Consider the following 22,889-nt stretch of genomic DNA (forward strand, 5'->3'; position numbering starts at 1 on the left):
GCAGGAGGGTCGGGTTTTCACTTTGTCAGATTTTGACAAATTTTATATGGTTTCAACATTTCTCTATGCCATGAATGCACTGTCGCCATCCATTTCTCCATCAGAATTCTGCATTTTTCGGAAATTTTTCAGTATGGAGGTATAAAACTCCTTTTTTGTAACTGATGTTTGTACTCTTATTTCTCATGCCACTTAATGAATGAAGGCCTCCCCATTGATCGAGCAGGGCCCGAAGACGTAGTCCAAGTCGAATGAACTCCGTTATCAAGTATTGTGGTCTTCTTTCATGCTTTATGTGTTTCTCCTCTTCTCTCATGTGCACATTAAGTTTTCTATGTTAAGCTACAATTTATGCATGTAATTATTTAATACATCTATAAGAAATTTTTTTGGATCAGGTTTCCATATACTGGAAAAGTGTAAATAAAATACCAACTCATGAATGTAATATAGTGATAAGTCATCTTATCCTATTCATATCTGAAATCAAAGTATGAGTTGCATGATGACTAAGAAAGAACATAACTTAAGGAAATGAAGTTATGCTAAGAAGATCATAAGAAGGGATGGGAGATGTAAAAGACAAGTCTTGTTTTAACATAAGACTAAATACTTTAAAAATTGTCTTTCAAATTTAATGTGACTGTATTAATCAGTGCACATGCAAGTCATAATGTAATTAACCTTGGATATGGGTTCCATAAAGTACATGTTAATTTAACCTAAATCATAAATGAAATTGTCAGGTGGGTGTGAGAAGAAATACAACCTATTGTATATATACCTAATGGAAATGTAGAAGCAAGTCTTGACGCTTCTTCGGGGAATGCCTCTGAATTAGTAAGAAGAAATTGGGTAAAGGAAAAATATTTTTCAGAATTACCACTCATAATGATCTAAAAATTTAATGTTAGAATTAAATTAACAAATAATATAAGAGAGGATAACCAATCTCTCGGTATTAAGGATGTGAAGTGGTGAATAGTTAGCTTTCACTTATAACTCCTATTTGGGAGATGTACGACAATGCATACTATTTAGACCTACATGAAACTTATCATAACCAACAAAGGTGTTGGAAGAAGGAAAGCATATGACATGATTGTTTAAAATGTGGGACATGGGTTAGGTACCAAACACATATATTCTTGGTTAAAGACAAGCTAAGAAGTTTATTAGACTTCAAATATCTATGATAGACTGAATATTATCGTGAATAATTTGCTTAATGGTTAAGCGAAAAGTATACTCTGTTATTGTTAAAACCTGGTACAGTTGACAAATTTAATATCAAAACTAAAATTTATGGGTATGATTGAGTAATAGCGGCAGGACGACTATTATGTAATATTATGTTGATATTGTTGCAACCATATGACATTGGAAAATGATTGCTAAATAATGGAACTTGAACAATATGATATAAAAACGACAAATTTAATATCAAAACTAAAATTTATGGGTATGATTGAGTAATAGCTGCAGGATCACTCTTATTTACTATTATATTGATATTGTTGCAACCACAAGACATAGGAAAATGATTACTAAATAATGGCACTTGAAAAATATGATATAAAAACTTTCATTGGTTGCAGAAATGAAACATGTTCATGAAAATTCCTTATAAACTGAGCACAATTGTTCTACTTACCATAAATAGATGAAGGAATGTTTTCCATGATACTAACATGGTTGGAAACATGTGGATAAAGTGTATGTAATGTAGGTGATGCTATGGGCATGGTGTGATGTGTAGTGGTACAAATTGTACTATATACAAGCAATACATATGGTACCAGTATGACTACATGTATTGCATGACTAAAAAATGATATGTATATCTATGTATGTAATACACCTTGTGTGCAGGTATGCATTAAGACACTGGGTGGGTGTCTGACAAGGCAATCGACCTGGAGGTTGCACAAAAGGAGGAAACTAAGAAGTGGTTCAAGGATAAGTAACAAAGGTTTAATTTTAGTTTGACATACATATGATTATGATGAGTATATATGGTTATGATGTTATATGCATATTTATGTTGAAATTTTTCAAATTAACTTGTTGTATGCAGAGAAACTCCAGGAAGCAAGTCTTCGGCAAGAACACAAAGGCTTGGAAGAATGCAGAGGAGAGACATGCATTCTTTAAAACACAATAAATGACGAGAAATATAAGTTGTAGCTACTTTAGTAGTATTGTGTATTAAATTATGATGTTAATTGTGGAAAATGTTGTTGCATTTATGCATATAAAATTTCTTACATAATTGTTTGAAACCAATGTTACACGAAGCAATGGAAGGAGATGTGCTGGGAGCACTCCTTGTAACCGATATATATATATATATATATATATATATATATATATATATATATATATATATATATATATATATATCAGTAGATTTGCATCAGATGGAAAGGCCATAGAAGCTGTGGATTCAGAGACAGCTACTTGTGAACGAGGATGCAGTAATACATCGAGGATGATGTAAACTTTAAGGGGGGGAGTATGTAACACCCCTCCCTTGTGTTTTAGACTATTTTAACCTAAGCTGAGAAAAGATAGGTGTGATATGTAATATGGAAAACAAATATTTTTTTAAATAAATTAATAAATAAATCACTTCGAGAAGTGAGACACCAAGAGATGAGATTCTTGCCAAATCCCATTGAGGAATGGGATAGGATAAATCTTTCAAGATAAAGTTTCTAGATGTGATTCTAGATGAACTTGGGTGGATTGGAGATAAATATCCATCGGATGGATTGGAGATAAATATCCATCACGAAACACATAAATGCTTTGCGGGAGATAAAGGCAATCTTTTATGAGGAAAAGCCTCGCGGGAGATAAAGGTGAGCTTTTCCAAAAAAGACCTAGGTAAATGGAAAAATCCAGAAAAGGGAGAGGACGCTAATGGAAACTATATCATGAAAGAGGGTATTAAATACCCATTGCATAGATCACTTGGGGGCAGTTGATCCATGACAAGAACCTCGGCTCGAGGGGAATAATAGGTGATTCTTGGTTGGGTGGTGGTGCTCTGCTCTCCAAGTGATGTTCTTCCTCTCTTCATTGTTGGATTCATTGCGATGACATTGTGTATGTTGGTTTTTTTTCCTTCTTAGTTATAATTTCAGTTTGTTTATGGGAATAATTTTTTAAGTTTCCTCGCCATGAGTATGTTTGAATGAATTGCAAGGGATACTTATACCTGAGTAGGTTTGCTGGTGATATTTTCCATTCTAGCTAGATTCACTTGCATGGTATATGCTTTATGTTAATCCTTAAGTATATTGTTGTTAAATTGTTAACTCAGATATATGGATGTTCAATTAACTCTATTATGGGAATGATGGATTTCCTATACATGTGACTCTTGTGGTATCCCTGTGTAAAGTTAGCAGTAGAAGCATAGTGTGCCCCAGTGTTATGTGATAAGTTGGCAAATAGTTATGCATGGGACATTGTTGCATGCAGAATATTTAAGGAGTTTGGTACTAATTGTATAAACAATGATTCAATATTTCTATGCTATAAGAATGGTATTTAATGATTCTAGGCTAGCTATTTTTGCATGATGCTTAAGTGTCATGAGAGTTACAACTTTTGGGCTAATCCTGTAATGCTATAATTCTGACCATGCTAGATGCAAGGTACTGTTAATGTTGCATGTAATGTTTTGCATGAAGACATGGAAGAAGTTTTATGGGTTGCATGCCAACTTCTTCATTCCCATATCCAACTTGTATTTATGCCTAAAGGTTGATCAATAGAGCATTAGTTCATTGTACTTGCGGTAATGGTTAAATCCTAAACTGTAACTAAGGCAAATCTTTAAATTTATAGGGCCTAGCGCCTAAATTTGTAGGAGGCTCAGGAGGTATGCTACAATTGGTGTCTCTAATAAGAAAGGGCTCTAGCATCATCATTTCCATGAAAATTCAATTCTTATCATGAAATGGATGAATGAGAAATTAAAATTTCAGTATATCAATCAAATTCTAAGGTGGAGACTACCCATATGAAAATTCATATTACTCTACTAATTTAAATAATATTTAGAACTCATTATTAATTATTATATTTATTTTGCAATATCTATTTATCAATTCATTTTAGTTTTTAGCTTGTTAATTTTAGGGCTTTTAAACATCCGCTTAACTTGATTTTTCTCTTTCCTCCCTTTATTTATATTTATATTTATTCTCTTCTATTCCTCTGCAATCATTTTGTCTTTATGATGGGTCATGTTTCTTCTCCTCTCCTTCTCTCCAAACATACATTTTTTCTTGATGATTCCCTCCATTTCTTTATATTTATATCTCTTCTCCTCTCATCCTCCTCTCCAAACATTTTGTCTTGATGATGGAGTTTCTTTCTTCTCCTTTCACCTCTCAAAAGATTTTTTCTTGGTGATACATCTTGTTTTCTGGTTTCCACCTCCTCTTACAGCATTTTGTCTGGACACTCTTTGTTCTTCAAATTCAAAATTATTCAAGTGTGATCGTATCGAAGACACACTCTCTTCTTCGAATTCAATTATTCAACTTGAAGCATGTTATGGGCATATCTGTGTGTTTGTGTGTTTCCATTTTGACTAGACACAACTATCTCATAAATGCTATAAATGAGACACCTCTAGATGCTTGAACAAAATAGTTAGGGAATCATTTTTTTTTACCAAACAACTCAAAGCTAAGATTTTTAACTCATATAAAATAAAATTACTAATACTTTTGTTTGTTAAAGTTTTCTAAAATTTCCTTGTATGATGTCCATTAACTCATATGAAATAAAATTCTAATTCTTTTCTTGGTTAAAATTTTCAAAAAATTCCTTGTATAATGTCCATTAATTTAAATGGAACTCTTATTATATTAATGTTTGCATAACATTTTATATATTTCAAATTCATAGGATAATTTATATTAATGATTCATTGTAAAATTGAAAAATGGTTTATTTTTAATAATTTTTTTAAAGGGAAAAAGCTTTATACATTTCGCCATAATTGCATGTTACATAGTTAGTTCTAAGTGTTATGTTCAGAAATTAATACATGTTAAAATTAGCAAGATGGCAGCATTGGTAATATAAATATAAAAGGTTTATGGGTAAATATAAAAAGAGGTTTTATTTATTTTCTATACCTCTAATTTATTTATATTTTTATTTATTTTCCATATGTCTAGAATAAATATAAAAAAATGTTTTATTTATTTATCATAGTGTTTATTCATATTTTTAGTTATTTATCATATTTTTTTAGTGTTATTAAAATTAGATTAATTGTTAAATAAGACAGACCTTAGACTAAAAATATTAAATATTAAACATTACATTTACATTTACATGTTTAAATTTACATGTTTAAGATATTTTTTTAAAATGAGATCTACTCCATACTGAGCTCTCACCCCAATCAAAAACAACAAAAATATTTTTACATTAATCACAAATTTTTTTTGACAAAAACCCATAACCCTTGATCTTTAATAATGAATTGAATAAAAAATTAAAATTAAAAAAATACGGCCAGAGTAATTTAGAAAAGAAACTCAAAAAAATAGGTCAAGAGTAATTTAAAAAAGAAACTCGATCATAAAAAAAAGAAAATGAGTGACGGTCAAATTTAATGGCTCCACAAAATTGCCTGAAAATTTCTGAGTTTAAAAAGTGAACTAGCACAAAATGTTCACATAAAATATAGTTCAGAATGATTCAGGCTTGAGCAGATTAAGACAGTCGAAGTATTCGCGGATCCCAGGTCGTTCGAGCAGAGTAATGACAATGATTCAAAACCCTTGCGGAGGATTTGTGTTGGAGGGTTGGGTGGTAGCTGGATGCTGCAAGCTGGCCGATGCAGAAACCGTTGGAACGCTGGAAGCTGGGTGGGAATTGGATGCTGCGCAGAAACCGTTGGAACGTTGGAAGCTGTATTTCGACTGTAATATGGTAGGTTGGAGGGCACGGTGGGCACAGGACGCCGCAACGCTGATGCCAGGAAAGAAACCGTAAGAAAGAAGAGTGGGACGTTGTGAGAGCGATATTGGTAAATGCTGGTGGAGCGGAGAGAGAGGTGGATTATGCTGTAAGGCCGATGCTGCAAGGCTGATGGTGGAAGTATTTGTGTAATATGATCGGTTGGAGGGCACAGTGGGTTGTTGCAGTATTGAAGGGTTAGGGAGCGAGATGGGTAAATGCTGCTGGAAAATGCCTCCAACATGATGTTGGCTTCTGTATGTTGTTAGCATTGCATGAGAGTCAGAGACAACCGATCCCTGACCTGGATTATGCTCCATGCCTCCAACATGATGTTGGCTTATGTATGTTGTTGGCATTGCATAAGAGTCAGAGACAACCGATCCCTGCGAAAACCCCATCTCTGCCTCAGCTTTGTTTGTGTCCCCATCACCTCCTACTGAACCGCCAGTACCACTGGCGCTGCCGGGAACGACCACATTCACATGCTGCTGAGGACCCGCGGGAGAGGGAGATGTACCACTACCACTGGCGCTGCCGGGAACGACCACATTCACATGCTGCTGCGGACCCGCGGGAGAGGGAGATGGAGATGTGGTGGTGGGAACCAGCACCTTCCTAGGTCTGCCCCTCCGTCTCTTCCTCCGTCTCTTCTGCTGCGGAACCACCACGGGAGATGCAGATGCCGTCACCACCTTCCTAGGTCTGTCCCTACGTCTCTTCTGCTGCTTGCCAGCAGGAGATCCTGTGGTGGGGTGCTGCCATGGGCCAACTGGAGATGGAGATCCTGTGGTGGGGTGCTGCCATGGGCCAGAGGACGCCATGTTGCACAAAATGCTATATATCGACGGCTGTGGGTGTTGCTGTTGGGACTGTCACACACAAATAAAGCAACACACTGAAAATTTTCAGATTATCTTTGTGATATGAGAAGCTGCCTCTTACGTCTTATCTTATAGGCAATCTAGATAACGATAGCAATAGCAATAGCCATAGGTGTGTTTGTTAAGTTTGACTGGGGCCAGAAGGTGAGTCTTATGGCTCGGAGTAAATTTGGCATTTTTAGGAGAAGTTAACTCTGGTTAAGGTTAATAGCTGTAACATACCAGACTGATAATCTTATAGGAAACATCTTACATGTGAATAACAATTCGAGGAAGAGTTAAGCCTAAAAGCGAGTCTCATTGCTGGGAGAAAATTTGGCATCTTTAGAAGAAGTCTACAGCTGGAGAGCAGATGGAAGACTCCAGAGTCCTCTTGCCTTAGATGGCCAAATACATCGAATTAGAATTAAACCTGTTCTAAACCTATTTCACAATATAGTTATGATAAAGATAATCCGTGTGTATAGCATGACAATGGATACTATCAATAAATGGATATTCTTTTTGATATCAAGTATCCTTTATTGTAAAGGACATTAAATTAAATGCGTTAAACGCATTAATAATAATATTAATATAATGTAGTTTATATATGTAGAAATTCAAAATTTTACTGTTTTACTAATTATTATTATGTGAATGTTGGGAGACATGATAAAAAGTGGACAAATTTTTTTCTTCATTTATTTTAAATTGTGTTTTTATTTATTTATTTTCTAAAATGTAGAAAAAAATGTCTGAAATTTTCAACCCAAGGTTTTGTAGTCAAAATTTCTTAAAAATCAAGTGGACCAATTCGTCTTAGTGTAACATTGATGAGTTCTTTCATCTTTTTTGAATAACTAAAATTTCTTTCGAGAAACTTTATTATTATTTTCATATATCATAATTAAGTGTTCATTAATAATCATTCACCAACAACATTATTATTTTTATTTTTATTTTAATATATTGTAGTTAATTTTCTATTTCTTTATTTAGAACCAATCTCATTTCATTTCAAGATGTTATACTTCAATTTGTTAATGATTATAATGATTTTGTATCATTTTATTTTTATTTACAATTTTTTTCTAAAATGTAGAAAACGTTGTCGGAGATTTTCAAACCCAATGTTTTGTCCTAAGAATTCCTTAAAAATAAAGTGGACCACTTCGTTTTGTCGTAAGAATTCCTTAAAAATAAAGTGGATCACTTCAAGTATTTTTGTCCGATAAAAAATGGACCCATAAAACTATTTTTTATCATTTGATATTTTTCAAAGGCATGTTCTTCAATCTTTTTTGAATAAGTAAAAGTTCCTTTTGGGAAATCTATTATTATTTTAATATATTATAATTAAGCGTTCATTAATAATCATTCACTAACAATACTACTAACAACATTATTATTAATATAAATTTGTCTTTCAGATTAATCACATAGTGGATATTTGGTCGACAAACGAACTAACGTGGTTCATCCTCAACATTATTATTAATAATAAGTTTGTCTTTTGGATTAATCACATAGTGGATATTTGTTCTACGTTTCGAACCAACTAATGTGGTTCATCCACAACATTATTATTAATAATAAGTTTGTCTTTCTGATTAATCACATAGTGGATGTCGATGTTTCGAACCAACTAATGTGGTTCATCCTCAACCAACTAATGGGGTCCATCCTTAGGACAAAAGTTTCGAACCAACATTACTATTCTTCATTCGGTTCTCACTATGGCTCTAATAATTTCCTTCTAATTTCAATTAATAATGGCTTCACTTTCATTCACTAACAATACTACTAACAACGTTATTATTTTCTGAATAATTAAGAAATTTTTTTCCGTAGGAATCTTGCTCACCCGTTTTGCACCATTCATTATAGGACAAGATGAAGAGGCAAATCACGACACCAACTTAAATAGAGAGCAATGTAGAGACCCTTAGTTAAGTTAACGACTATAATAAATGGCTAGTTTATGAATACCATTTTTTAAAAATATAACATCAATTATTAGGATCAAATTATATTAAGTAAATCAAATAATAGGTTATGGTTCGAAATAATATTCTTCATTCCATCCTCACTATGGTTCTTATCATTTCCTTCTAATTTAAATTGATAATGGCTTCATTATCTTCTCCTTCAGGAAATTCTTTTTTATTTTAGAACATTACAATTAAATTTTCATTAATAATTTTTTAATAACATTATTATTCTTCATTTCATCCCCTTTAGAGTTTTTACCATTTTTTTCTAATTTAACTTCATAATAATGTCTTCTTTGACTTCTTGATTTAAGAGAGGCACTATGCTTATTGAATTTGTGCCTAACCCTAAAATATATAATAATATCATAATACTTATTTTATTTTCCACAATAATAACTTTAAAACCATAGTTTCTTATAGGAAACCATTTAGATCGATGTAAGGACTCAATCATATTAACGAATTTTTTTAATTTTTTTTCACCTTTGCACAAGATAACGTTCTCATACAACAATGTTTATGTTTCCATTTATAAAAATCATTTCTCCTCCATGTTACCTATATGAAGAATTAGTCCTCCAAATTGTACTCTAGCCTAACATTATTCCTTATTGCACTTACAAATGTTTATTTTTCCTTTTAGAAAAATCAATTATCCTCCATGTTACCTATATGAAAAAATATTCCTTGAAATTCTTGTATGACCTGACTTTATTCCTTATTGCACTTTTGACATATAATGTATGTAAATAAAAATTATTTCAAAATCCACCCTTGATGTCTTTCTAATAGTTCTTTCAATATGTATATATATATATATATATATATATGTTTGTTTCAAAGTTGATCTTATTCATTGAATGAGAATAGTGTGATATTCTCGATGGCGCACTCTGCAGCTGCCCGCGAGGGTTTCGGTTAGGGTTACTGTAAGCCCTCCCGCAACCGCCTGAAGCTACCCGTGCACCTGAACCGCCTGTTACCTGGCCCAGATTTTCTGGCACCATCTGTCGTTTTCAATATGACCTCGAATACTGTCGGTGATGTTATGGAAACAGAGGAGGAGGTTGACTATTCTGAGGATCCGCTCCCCTCACAGGTTATTTTTGGTCGACCAAATTTCAGCTCGTCTTCTGTAGGCCCTAGCCTTTCGCCGCATCCATCGCCGCATCTCTCTCCTGTGGTCACTCTCCCGGATCCCCACCCTCCTCACCTGCCTGAAGGTTCTTCTCCTCACGCGCCCCCGGGCCTGGAACTCCCCCCTTTGTCTCCAGGGACCCTTCGCTTCCTGTCGACTGTCATCCCCCCGTCGCCTTCTTTTGATCCTCACCCTCCGTCCACCTCATTCCTGGCCGCATCTTCTTCTGGACTACCCCCCTCGTCGACGGCCGGGCCCTCTGCCCCCATCCACTCACCCTCGGGTTGTTTTGAAACCCCCGCCGTTAGGGTCAGCTCATCGAAGGCGACCCCTCTGGAATGCTCCCCGGACCCATTGGCGGACCACCCTTCAGCTCCGCGTTCGGGAAAGAAAAGAACCAGGTGCGTCAAAGCTACTTCCAGGGACATTTCTATTCGGTTTGGAGAGACTTCGGCTATTGGGGAGGCTGCCAAAATGGCGAACACCATCCTAGTTGGGCATGTTCGAGGGCGTGCATATTCGGCGGCCCGGCTCACCCTCTGGGTGAAGGAGATCTGGGGAGGGGTTCTTAAGGAACTCCCTGAGGTGCAAGTTCTGCCCCGAGGCTGGTTCGCCCTGCATTTCGCCAAGGAAAATTACACTGATATGGTTCTAGCCAGGTACTGGCACATCGAGATGGCACCGGTGCTGTTAAAGAGATGGAGCCCCCTCTTCGACCCTGAACGAGAACAGATAGGGGCTGGGCCTTTATGGGTTCGTCTGCCTGGGCTCCCCTTATAGTACTGGAGCGAAGAAGTTTTCATTCGCATCGGGAACGCACTGGGATCATACCTCAATCATGACCGCCCTTTTGTGGAGTCCAGGAACAGAACGCTTGCTCGCATCCTTGTTCACCTGGACACCAGCGAAGGCTTGGAGGAAAAGATTACTCTTCACTGGGGCAGATTCACGCGGGTTCAGATTCTGGACTATGAAGGGGTGCCATTCAGATGTCGTCGATGTCACAGAGTGGGTCATATATTCAAGGATTGCCCTCTCAACAAAAAACAAGAAGATGCTCCTTTGACATCTACCATTCCCTCGAGGACCATATCTCCGGCCGCACAACGCTCTCCGGCTGCGAGCACCCCCACCAGCATAGCTCAACAGGCACATGGTGCAGCTCAATGCACTGTATCAGCGTCGGTCACCAGATCTCGGGCAGCCTCAACAGCTACTACTGCTCCGGGTACTTCTCATCTCTCTCCTTTGTCTTTTTACTCAAATGTTCCCTCTTTGCACTCTCCCTCATTGTCTGTTGCATTTTGTACATTGCCCACCTCACCGGCCATTGCACCTTCTGCGCCCTCATCTCATAAGCTTCCCTCGCCATCATCCTCTCCCTCATCCTCCCGGGGATCAAAGCATAACTATAATCTTCGCCCTTGTACCCACATCCTAGGCTCACATCTGAAAATTGCTGGATTGGGCATCTCATCACCAGGGTCGAACCCATTATCTGTTCGGGGGAGAAAATCTCATATTACTAAAGCTATCAGGAGAGCGGAAGCCAAAGTTTCCACTGGGCAACAATCCACTATCGTTGGGGTTCTTAGAGCGATGAATACCCCTGGGAACCTTCCTCCATGAAGTGCCTTTCCTTCAACTGCAGAGGCCTGGCTAGCGCCTCCAAGAAGCTAGCCTTGAAACGACTGTTTGGATCTTCTCCTGTTGATATAATCCTTCTCTAGGAAACCCTTGGCCCTACCAACTCCATATCTGCTTCTCTCTCCTCCATCACCCTGGGATGGCAATACATGGCGATGGACTCCACAGGTCGTTCGGGGGGTCTTGCGTTTGGTTTCAATCCAGCTACTATTAGGGCTCATGGTACATGGGGGGGACCTGGATTCATGGGACTCGACATCTTCTCGGCTGATTTGGGTAAAAGCCTCTGGGTTATTAACATTTATGGACCCTGCCATCAAAGAGAATCCTTCTGGAATTACCTCCCGAGTTTATCTATCTTCATAGCTGAGAATATCATCCTGGGGGGTGACTTAAACTTTTCACTGGGTTATAGCGAATCCTAGGGGTCTATGGCATAGATAGACTCAATAACCGAATATATGACCGACCTCCTGGATCGCCATGACCTGCTTGATGTTCCCATGAATAAACCTCTCCCCACCTGGAGGAACAGAAGAATTGGAGAAGCTGCCCTGGCGCGCAGGCTAGATAGATTCATGATGAAAGGTACTCTGTTTCAGCAGCTTCATCATTACAAACAATGGGTCGGTTCTGGAGGAATATCTGATCACCATCCTATCTACCTGGAGATTGCGGGTCCTAACCAAAAACCAAAAGCCCCCTTCAAATTCAACCATAGCTGGTTACAGGACCCATCCTACACTAAGTTGGTTAAGGACTTCTGGATACAACATCCGATTGACAGAACAGACTCACTGGCAAAGGGCTTCTGCATGAATCTATCGCAGCTCAAACATCTTACTATCGAATGGGCCAGAGAAAAAAACCATAAGGAGAATTCTGCACTTAAGCTCATAGAATCAGAACTATCCACCCTCACAGATGACAGAGGATTGGGCTTTACCACAGCTGAAGACAAAGCCCACCTGGTGGAACTTGAAAACCAGAAGCTAAAAATCTTAAGGGAGCGAGAAGAATCTGCCAGACTTCGTAGCAGAGCAACTTGGCTAAAAGCCAGAGATGACAATACACGCTTTTTTCATAATTATGCAAAAGGCAGAAAGGTAAAGAACACCATTTGGAGCCTCCCTATGCCAGATGGTGGTGTAGCAGACACTTTCCCCAAGCTCTCACAGCTGGGATCATCCCACTTCAGGAACCTCTACAAACAGCCACCAGGTGCAACTATTGCAGATATCATCAACATTGCTGGTCACTTCCCCAGATTTGTAAATGATGAAGAAGCGGAGAACCTCTTTGATCCAGTGACACCTGCAGAACTTGAAAGCACCATTAAGTGGTTCAAGAAGGATCGAAGCCCGGGGCCGGATGGATGGACCATCGAGTTTTACATCGCCTTCTATGAGCTAATTAGCAATGATTTACTGAGGGTGGTAGAGGAATGTAGAGTATCTGGATCGCTATACAATGCTATCAATTCAACTTTCATAGCTCTGATCCCCAAATCTGATTCCCCTTCCTCTTTTGATGATTATCGTCCCATCTCCCTCTGCAACGTGCTCTACAAGATCATCTCCAAAATCATAGCAAATCGCATCCATCCCATCTTGTCTCGCCATATCGCTCCTCAACAATTTGCTTTCCTCGAACACCGTCAGATCCATGAAGCCATTGGAGTGGCTCAAGAAGCCCTTCATACTATCTGGACCAAGCATCACAAAGCCATCATCTTAAAGATTGATCTAGCCAAGGCTTTTGACCGGGTCAGTTGGCTCTATCTCAAGATGCTTCTCATTCATCTGGGGTTCCCTAATAATTTCATCACTTGGATCATGGCCTGTATCACCACTCCCACCTTCAGTGTTCTGATAAATGGATCTGCATCCCAGTTCTTCCACTCTGAACGTGGTCTTAGACAGGGCTGTCCTCTGTCTCCCCTCCTTTTCCTGATCGTCATGGATGGCTTGAGTCGCCTTATTGAATCGGCTAAGAGAAATGGGGATCTTTGTGGCCTCAAAATCACAGATGACTGCTTCCTCACTCACCTTCTTTTTGTAGACGATGTCATGATCTTCCTTGATGGTAGCATTCGAGATTCTCGCTCCTTCTCTAACATTATCTCCCTTTTCTCATCCGCCACAGGGATGCTTGCCAACCACTCAAAATCCTCCATTATTCTCTCCAGAACTTCTATCCATGAATCACAACTGGCCCATCATCTATTTCCTTATAGCATCCATCCCTTAGACAATGGCCTCAAATATCTGGGTTTCAGGATCAAGCCTGTCAGCTCAAAGATCATGGACTGGGTTTGGCTAGTCGCAAAATTGGAGAAGCGCCTCAATATCTGGAGCCATCGATATCTCTCCCGAGCTGGCAGACTTGTACTGGTAAAAGCTGTCTTGGAAGCGACCCCGGTCTTCTGGATGGCTCTTGCCTGGATCCCGCGAAGCATACTGACCAGGTTACAACAAACTTGCAATAGATATCTGTGGAACGGAAATCAGGATAAGCGCATATATGCTTGGGTCGGATGGAAAAAGATCACAACACCAAAAAAATGGGGAGGATGGGGCCTAAAAGATCTTCCTACATTCGCTCAAGCACTCGCGGCAAAAATGGGATGGACCTTGCTCACTGGTAACAATCTATGGACCGTCATTACATATCATAAATATATTTGGCCTCTCCATATCTTGGATTGGATTCGCCTCCCAACCTGGCCAAAATCTGGCATATCATCAGTATGGAAAGCTCTGCTCAACTCTATGCCAATTATCAGGGATAATTTGGTATGGAAAATCAATGACGGAACTCTGGCTCGTATTGGTTTGGACCCATGGAATGGTAGTGGCGGTAGGCATATTCTACCCGAAGCTCTCATCCGTCATCTTCACTCACAGAACATTAAAGTTTTGGCTGACATTGCAGATCCACAAAACTCTTCCATATTCGACCAGCGCTGGAAATCAGCAGTCCAGATCAATATCCCTCCCAGGACTGGTCTGCATATATCAACGCATTAATAGATTCACATATCAGGATTAAACAAGGGCAGGATGAGCTCATACGGTATCACTCGGAAAACGACATCTACACTCCAAAGTCTGGCTACCTCACTTTGATATCACACAAGGTTCTGGACACTATCTCATTTTGGTGGAAATCTGTTTGGAAACTCACAGCTCCCCCAGGCAAAAACTTTTCTTCTGGTGCATATTGAAAGATGTTGTCCCCACTGGGGAATATCTCATGCATTGTGCAGTCCACGGACCGACCTGGTGCACCCTATGCAAACTCACCTCAGAATCGAGTGCTCATCTATTTATAAACTGCTCTTCATTAAAGACATTATGGCAAGCTCTATCAACCTCTATACGACACCCTGGAAAATAGGAGGGAGACGACATAATTCGAACTTGGGAAACTTAGTACTACAACCACAAAAACTCCAAGCTACAAAGTCTGCCTGTCGTCATTTGCTGGTATCTATGGCTTGCCCGAAATCGATCGATTTTCGATGATAAACCTGTAAACTGGCCGCATCTTACTGCCCTCATCACTTCGGCCTATAACGAGCTGCCTGAGCCGCCTCAGCCTAGAGCTAGAATTCCGCACGACCCTCCGAGAATTGATCACAACACTCCATGGGCTTACTTCGATGGCGCAACCCAACAACAGGGCTGTGGGGGAGGCTTTCTATTATACATCAATGAACAACACTTTTACAAAGCGAAACTGGGTTTGGGATCTGGCACTAATAATTTCGCTGAATTGATCACACTCCGACACCTCCTGCATTTTGCATTAGGACACAACTGCATGCATATACATATATTTTGAGATTAGAAGATAGTCATTGATTGGTTCAACAATACTACTGTATGCCACACACACACTCTCAGCTACATATTGGATGATATAAACATTCTAAAGGCACAATTCACTGATATCTCTTGGCAACATATCTACAGGGAATACAATATCAGTGCCGACCAACTATCCAAGGAGGCCACAACACTACCCAGAGGAGAGTGGATGATCCAGGAGCAGCGTGGATCAAATGCATACCAATACTACCATCATCCGTATATAGATACACACTATCACAGGGCACCCAACCCATGAGATGCAGATCTGAAAATGATACTTTTTGGAACTTATTGTACATAGCTGATAATACTACCTACTTGCAGCCCTGCGTGGCAATATGTATATATATAACATATCAACAATGAACATCCTGCGTGATGATTTTTTCTTTTTGAACAGAATAGATATATAGCTATACCCATATGTGGCAGAAGAACTTACAACATATGCAAAATGCATCTACAATATGTAATTTTTCAAAGATAATGAAAGATTATGATTTTTCCAGTGGAAAAAAAAAAATTGTTTCAAAGTTATTTCGTTAATATTCACAATTGTATTGGTCCCTAAAACGATGCTTCGTGTCATATAAATATATATGTGTATAGATGGTAGTATGATCACCAACTCTCATTATATTAGTGACTTTCCAATGGCTTAATATTTCAATAACCATTCTCTCTTACTCATCCTTCAAAACTAAAGTTAAATTGTAACTATTTCATAATTTTTGTTTTGTTTTGTTTTTTTTTTTTTTTTTTTTTTAATGTGGGATGTTTCATATGTTTACAATCCATATTCATATTCGATAAGTTTCTAGATTATTCCTTTCATAAGCAGGAAGAGCTCCTCTGTTAGCCATATGTTCAGTTTTATAACCACTCTATCAACATTGTAGATTTTATAATCCAAATCAACAATTATTTGATAATTAGGTTTATGGTAAGAGTTTTTAATGGCCTCTAGAAAATTTGTTTTCGTATTTTCTTTTTTACGCCAAGTCCTTTTAGGTTATGTTGTTTGCTGTAGTAATACTTTCGTTAAGGTTTCAATGGTCATTGTCGATGTCTTTGATAAACTTACTACAAGTATACTCTGACCCAACTTCCTAAATATATGGTTACCATTTCTCATACAATAATGGTTGAGTCTGCAATTTGCCAAAAGGAGTTCTTTATATGTCAATTCAAACTCAAAGACTATTCATAGAGGTAGTTTTTCTTTAATTACGATGAAAAGTTGGTCGATTAACTTCAAATGTTTTTTGATTTAGTGCTTTGTTTGGTCAATTTATTGATATATATTTCAAGAATGTCATTCTCTGGGTTGTAGGGTAGACATTTGGGTTTAAAAATCACAGGGTAGCTTGGGAGGGAAGAGGAGCTTCTTCCTCACAACTGCCAAGGCAGACTAGTCAGAAATCGCAGGCTCGACATATCAGTGTTGCGGCTTAAGCTTATGTCACGGGCACCCCTACCCAAGTGAGACAGGTGATTGCAGGTTGGCAGTCGGACCTCAACCAACGCATTGAGTATGAGATACAAGAGGAAAAATAGAGTTTGTTGGTTCTATATCCTGATAATACCTATGGCATAATTACATAGTATACACAAACAATTCATCTCTATTAGATGATGAAGAATATAGTGGTCGAGGAAATTATGAACACAACAGGTTTCATTAAAACTGATCCAGGATTTCAGGAAATCCAAAAGGAATTCCAACTTGTCCAATTCCAAATACAACATAAAAATATTCGGTTGGGTCATATTGAATGACACATTAGGTGCCCACCTAAGTCAGAGATTTCGGGTACTAGTGCAAAGGACCTAGCTCCAGTGGAGTCCTTGGAGGATTAACTCTAGGTGCTTCTTTTTTTGTGGTTTTATTTTTAAATTTTGATGTTGTATATGTTTTTAAGTAGTACTGTTGTTAGCAAGTTAAGAGTGAACTAGGTTTTAGAAATTTAGGCCTATAAGGGTAAGTTTGACAGACTTAAGAACTTCAGATTTTGGATTTCGTATAATGAATTCTGATGGACAACAAACCTAGCTTGTCGATAGGTAGGTAGAGGCCACATAATGTCTATTATGGCTATAATATGCTTTTTATGAATGAATTAAAGGTCCTACTAAGCTAACAAAAATAAATCACATATATTAGAAACTGTTTGCTTTTTCAACAAAATGCATCCAATTCAGATCATCATAAACAATTTTGCATGCAACTAAAATATGGTAGTGTTAGAAATACCGACTTGTAATTATTCTATGGGAAATAAAGAGTTAAGTGTTTCTTCCAACATAGTTTTCCTAGATTTCAAATGCCATACCTTTCCTTTTGTTGTTAATTTCCCCATGGTGGGGCAACATTATCTCTTTGAACTTCTAGGTCTCATATTGTCAACTATGTTTTGATCCAGGTTACCAATCTAGAAGGTCCTTGCACCCAAATTCACTAATATATGCATGAAAATCACCAAACGAATGCTGCCTCAATCACCCTTTGACACCAATGACAATTTATTCCAACATAGTTTTCCTAGATTTCAAATGCCATACCTTTCCTTTTGTTGTTGGTTTTCCCCATGGTGGGGAAACATTATCTCTATCATATTACCAACTTTGTTTCAATTATGTTTCCTTGGGCTCTTTATTCTTTTTCTGTTATGTTGTAGTTTCCTCGAGTGGCATGCCGGTCGGGAGACAATAAGAAACATATACTAGTTGTAATCATTTGATATTTTCAATGCAAAATTAACTTACATAAAATAATAAACAAATTAATTACATATTATCTTAAAAAATTATACAGATAATATTGAGATATTTTATTTATTAAATTAGCCTTCATCTTTGAAAGTAAAATTGGTGTAACACCCCTCCCTTCTGTGTTAGACTATTGTAACCTAAGCTGAGAAAAGCTAGGTGCAAATGTAATATGGAAAACAAATATATTATTAAATAAATTAATAAATAAATCATTTGGAGAAGTGAGACACCAAGAGATGAGATTCTTTCCAAATCCCATTGAGGAATGGGATAGGATAAATATTTCATGATTAAGCTTCTAGATGTGATTCTAGATAAGCTTGGATGGATTGGGGATGAATATCCATCGGATGGATTGGAGATAAATATCCATCAAGAAGAACATAAAATATTTGCGAGAGATAAAGGCAAGCTTTTATGAGGAAAATCCTTATAGTAGATAAAGGTGAGCTTTTCTGAAAAAGAGGGTATTAAATACCCATTGCATAGATCAATTGGGGGCAGTTGATCCATGACGAGAACCTCGAATTGGGGGGAATCAGAGGTGATTCATGGTTGGGTGGTGGTGCTTCGATCTCCAAGTGATGTTCTACCTCTCTTCTCTATTGGATTCATTGCGATGACATTTTGTATGTTGGTTTTTTTTCCTTCTCAGTTATAATTTCAGTTTGTCTATGGGAATATTTGTTTATGTTTCCTTGCCATGAACATGTTTGAATGAATTGCAAGGGATACTTATACCTGAGTAGGTTTGCTAGTGATCTTCTCCATTCTAGTCGGATTCACTTGCATGATATACGCTTTATGTTAATCCTTAAGTATATTATTGTTAAATTGTTAGCTCAAATATATGGATGTTCAATTAACTCTGTTATGGGAATGATGGATTTCCTATGCATGTGACTCTTGTGATATCCCTGTGTAAAGTTAGCAGTATTAGCATAGTGTGCCTCTAGTGTTATGTGATAAGTTGGCAAATAGCTATACCTGGGGCATTATTGCATGTAGAATAGTTAAAGAGTAGTGGTACTAATTGTATAAACAATGATTCAGGATTTATGTGCTATAAGAATGGTATTTGATAATGCTAGGTTGGCTATTTTTGCATGATGCTTAAGAGTCATGACAGTTACAATTTTTTGGCTATGCCTATAATGCTATAATTCTGACCATGCTAGATGCAAGGTACTGTTAATGTTGCATGTAATGTTTTGCATAAAGACATGGAAGAAGTTTTATGGGTTGCATGCTAGCTTCTTCATTCCCATATCCAACTTGTAGTTATGCCTAAAGGTTGATCAATAAAGCATTAGTTCACTGTACTTGTAATAATGGTCAAATGTTAAACCGTAACTGAGGCAAATCTTTGAATTTATAGGGCATAGCGCCTAAATTCTCGGGTAGGCTCAGGAGGTAAGTTAGAAATGGTATCAGAGCCTAGGTTCAAACACTGAGGCTTGTGTACTAATCGACATCCGTAGCATATTGGTTGACGGGTTTTAATTATAAGCTAAGTCTGGAAATTTAAGCACATGAATTACATAATGATTTCTCGCAACCAAGGGAAATTAGGATTTTTTGAAGGTGAATCCAACCATAAAGGATTAAATAACATAATAAGTCATGTTATTATTAATGGGGGTTTTATGCATACGATCCTTATAAAATAAGGGTTTTAATTGATTGATCTGTGGTATATGCATCAATATGCGGAGATAAAAACCAAGTAGTAAAGGCTTCAATGTCGTTGGTCAAAGTATGTAACTAACGGATAGAGGGGTAAATTAAGAAATAAAGAAGCTCAACCTTTTTCCTATATAATTTATACAATGTCGCGAGTCAAATCGTAAGTGCGTTAAGGGGGAAGCTAAAAACATGTTCATATGGGCTTCTTACAATACATGCAACATTAATAATTGTTTCCCATGTGAAACTGATAAATACGGTTGCATTAACAGTAATAATGGCTTATAATGGCATATCTGTTAGTAACATATCACATTGGAAAAATCAACGCTAGTAAAGTGTGTGAAAACAAAAGTTGTAATTATAGTGGAAATTTAACAGAGGAAAGATTTGTTTCGTTAAGACTTGATCCCAGACTAGCAGATGTGGTTTCGAACCTAGAACCTGATCGGAACACATTTCCAATCACAACTTAACCACGAATAGCATATAGTATATTCATTATTGACTTCTACGAACAACTTGAGGGGTTGGTGATTAAGAAAAGTCCAAGGCGTTACTTGTGTATTCAACTAAAATTGGAAAATTTGAGAGAAACAACGTTATAGGGAAAGAAGTTCAAATCATAGCTAGAGGTTGCTTGAGCTTCTAGGTTGTTCGAGATAAAATGCGGAAGAATCTCAAAGTGATTATTGAAGTTACCTTGCAATTTTGAGTCTCGAATTCAATCATATCTCGAAGCCGATGGAAGACTACGACTAGTTTCATATACACGTTAGGTGGACAGAGTGCAAGGCGACGTTGTCTAACCAACCCTCGTATAACTCAATGATTCCTTCTCAAATCCACTAACCTCTAAATCATTAAAATCATGTATCTCGGGTTAGTAAAGAAAAATTATTGTAATTACAGTGGTGTGGGTGAGAAAAATAAACATCTTCCTATCTTACTGCGAATATGTCAAAGTTTGAACCCTTCCGTTGAGAAGACAAACCAGAAATTCACACCATCACCGATATATAATCATGGAAAGGAAGGCACATTTTTGAACAATGCCTTTTGGGCAAAGGCTTGAATCGGAAACCATATAAATATAGAGGAGTAGGAGTGTTTTAAAAACTTGTTAAATAGTAAGTTCAAGTAGTTTTAAGTTTTAAGGAACTGCATGTGTAAATGAGGATGTTCGTAACTAGTAAAAGGATCTAGATAAGATTGAACTACATTAGTGTCTAATGGCCATTAGCATTTAAAGCCATGCCTACATGGACGAAGGTATGGGAAAAATGTCGGCTTTCTAGTCATGGCAACAAATGAATTAAGAAAAGGATGTTGTGAAAACAACACTGTTGCTATAATTTTCACACCCTCAAAGCTCACCTTCACCTGTCATAGCTTTTAGAAGCATCACCGAAAAAGCAGTGGATTGTTGTTTCCCTTATGCCAATCCAAAATGTTCAAACGATTGGTTTCCTTCAGCTTGACAAAACCACTCTTAAAAAAGAATCCATATGGATAAGGGTTATCCCAACATCCATGTCCCAATGTAGTCCTTTCTAGATGCATTTTTTGTGGGAAAAGCAAACGCGTACACCAAATTGAAGTGGAAAGGAAGTCGAGATCCATGTTTCCCTTTTTGATGCTTGAGAAAAGGCCACAACACTTATTACCGGGAATACTGTCTATGCAGAGCTACTAATCCCACTAAGGCCGGTAGCTACCTTAGAAACAAACAAACTAAAACTACTTTCGTTTTCCTTTATGAAAAATAGATGAGAGAAGAATAAAGGAGACCAACCTTTGTCTTGCGCTTGGTTCCTTGCTCGATCCCTATCCCTTCTAATAGATCTTTTGCTACTTGCTTCCTTGTCTACCTAGCTTCACAGAGCACCTGTAGAATCAAAGCAGCATAATACTATCCAAGAACATAGATCTATTATCATAAACAATATAGGATCAGATGTAAATTGACCATACAAATGCATAAAACATAAATCATACAAGAGTATGGAGGAAAAATTGAATAGCTTTATTGATAATCAAGAAAGAGCCAAGAGATTTACAACCAATTGTTCTGACCCAGCATCATCCTCTCAGCAAGAAGCCCTTCTTCACCTCATGAAAAAGCTTAGATCATGCAACACTATGATATGGCACCAAGAAACCAGCAGCACTTCCTTACAAGATGCAAAATTCCAGCCTCTGGATCTCTGGGATGAGGGATCCATATATAGATGTTTGAAAGGGGAGTGAGTCAGCTTTTGAGATTTTATTAGTGTCCTCCCTCTGGTAGTTATTGATTCCACTTGGAGATTGATGATCTCTTACTCATCCCTGGTCGAATGCAGAGAGGCAAGTGTCACAGGAGAAGTTTCTGGAAGATTCCATGCTCCTCCACCTTGTGGATTGACCCTGCCATTTGTCCACTCTCGCCCATTGCACCCCATAGAAGGGCTTTTCAACATGCATCGCACCTACTGTGTGTATTCAGGTGGGATGCAATGCACTTTGCCTATGGAGCAAGTGAAATGGTCCAGTTTTGACCAGTTCTGAGTAGCTTTTCAAGGAGAACTTCTGGGAGATGCTGTAATCAGTTGACCTTGTTCTTTTAGGGGTCGGAACAACACATTTAGGGACTTAGGAGCCCTTGGTTTATGGACATTTATGATTGGGGTTGCAGTGCCCAAAAATGTCTATAACAGTTGCCCCCTAAAGCATGAGGTCGTTAATTTTTGATGTCGGGTGAAATGCTTTATCATGAGGATCCGAAGTTTTTCAAGCTGGAAGGTGACCTGTAATAAGATACAATACAATACATTATCTTCATAATATTTTCATGATCTAGCTGAGGCGGGAATTTCCCATGCTCATCTTTGTAAATTCATTTTCATGTACATAGGACAGACAATCGTCTGAGTGT

The 22,889-nt window shown here is 37.7% G+C and overlaps 1 protein-coding gene across 1 annotated transcript; it reads left to right on the forward strand.

Moving 5' to 3' along the window:
- The first annotated feature begins 12,100 nt into the window (after positions 1-12,100).
- On the forward strand, positions 12,101-14,668 carry LOC149187166 (uncharacterized). Its single transcript, XM_089409579.1, has 2 exons — positions 12,101-13,090; positions 13,532-14,668. The coding sequence occupies exons 1-2, from the start codon at positions 12,101-12,103 to the stop codon at positions 14,666-14,668; spliced, it is 2,127 nt and encodes a 708-aa protein (XP_089265705.1).
- Positions 14,669-22,889: the final 8,221 nt, after the last annotated feature.

The sequence above is a fragment of the Pinus tabuliformis genome, chromosome 3_1 (assembly GCF_031772625.1).
Source record: "Pinus tabuliformis cultivar Carrire ecotype Pingquan chromosome 3_1, CPIR1, whole genome shotgun sequence".
Classification (NCBI taxonomy): Eukaryota; Viridiplantae; Streptophyta; class Pinopsida; order Pinales; family Pinaceae; genus Pinus; species Pinus tabuliformis.

Coding starts and splice junctions, on each gene's coding strand:
- LOC149187166 (XM_089409579.1), top strand. CDS start 12,101: ATGACCGACCTCCTGGATCGCCATGACCTGCTTGATGTTCCCATGAAT. Junction 13,091..13,531: donor GGGTGGTAGAGGAATGTAGA/GTATCTGGATCG, acceptor TCTGCATCCCAG/TTCTTCCACTCTGAACGTGG.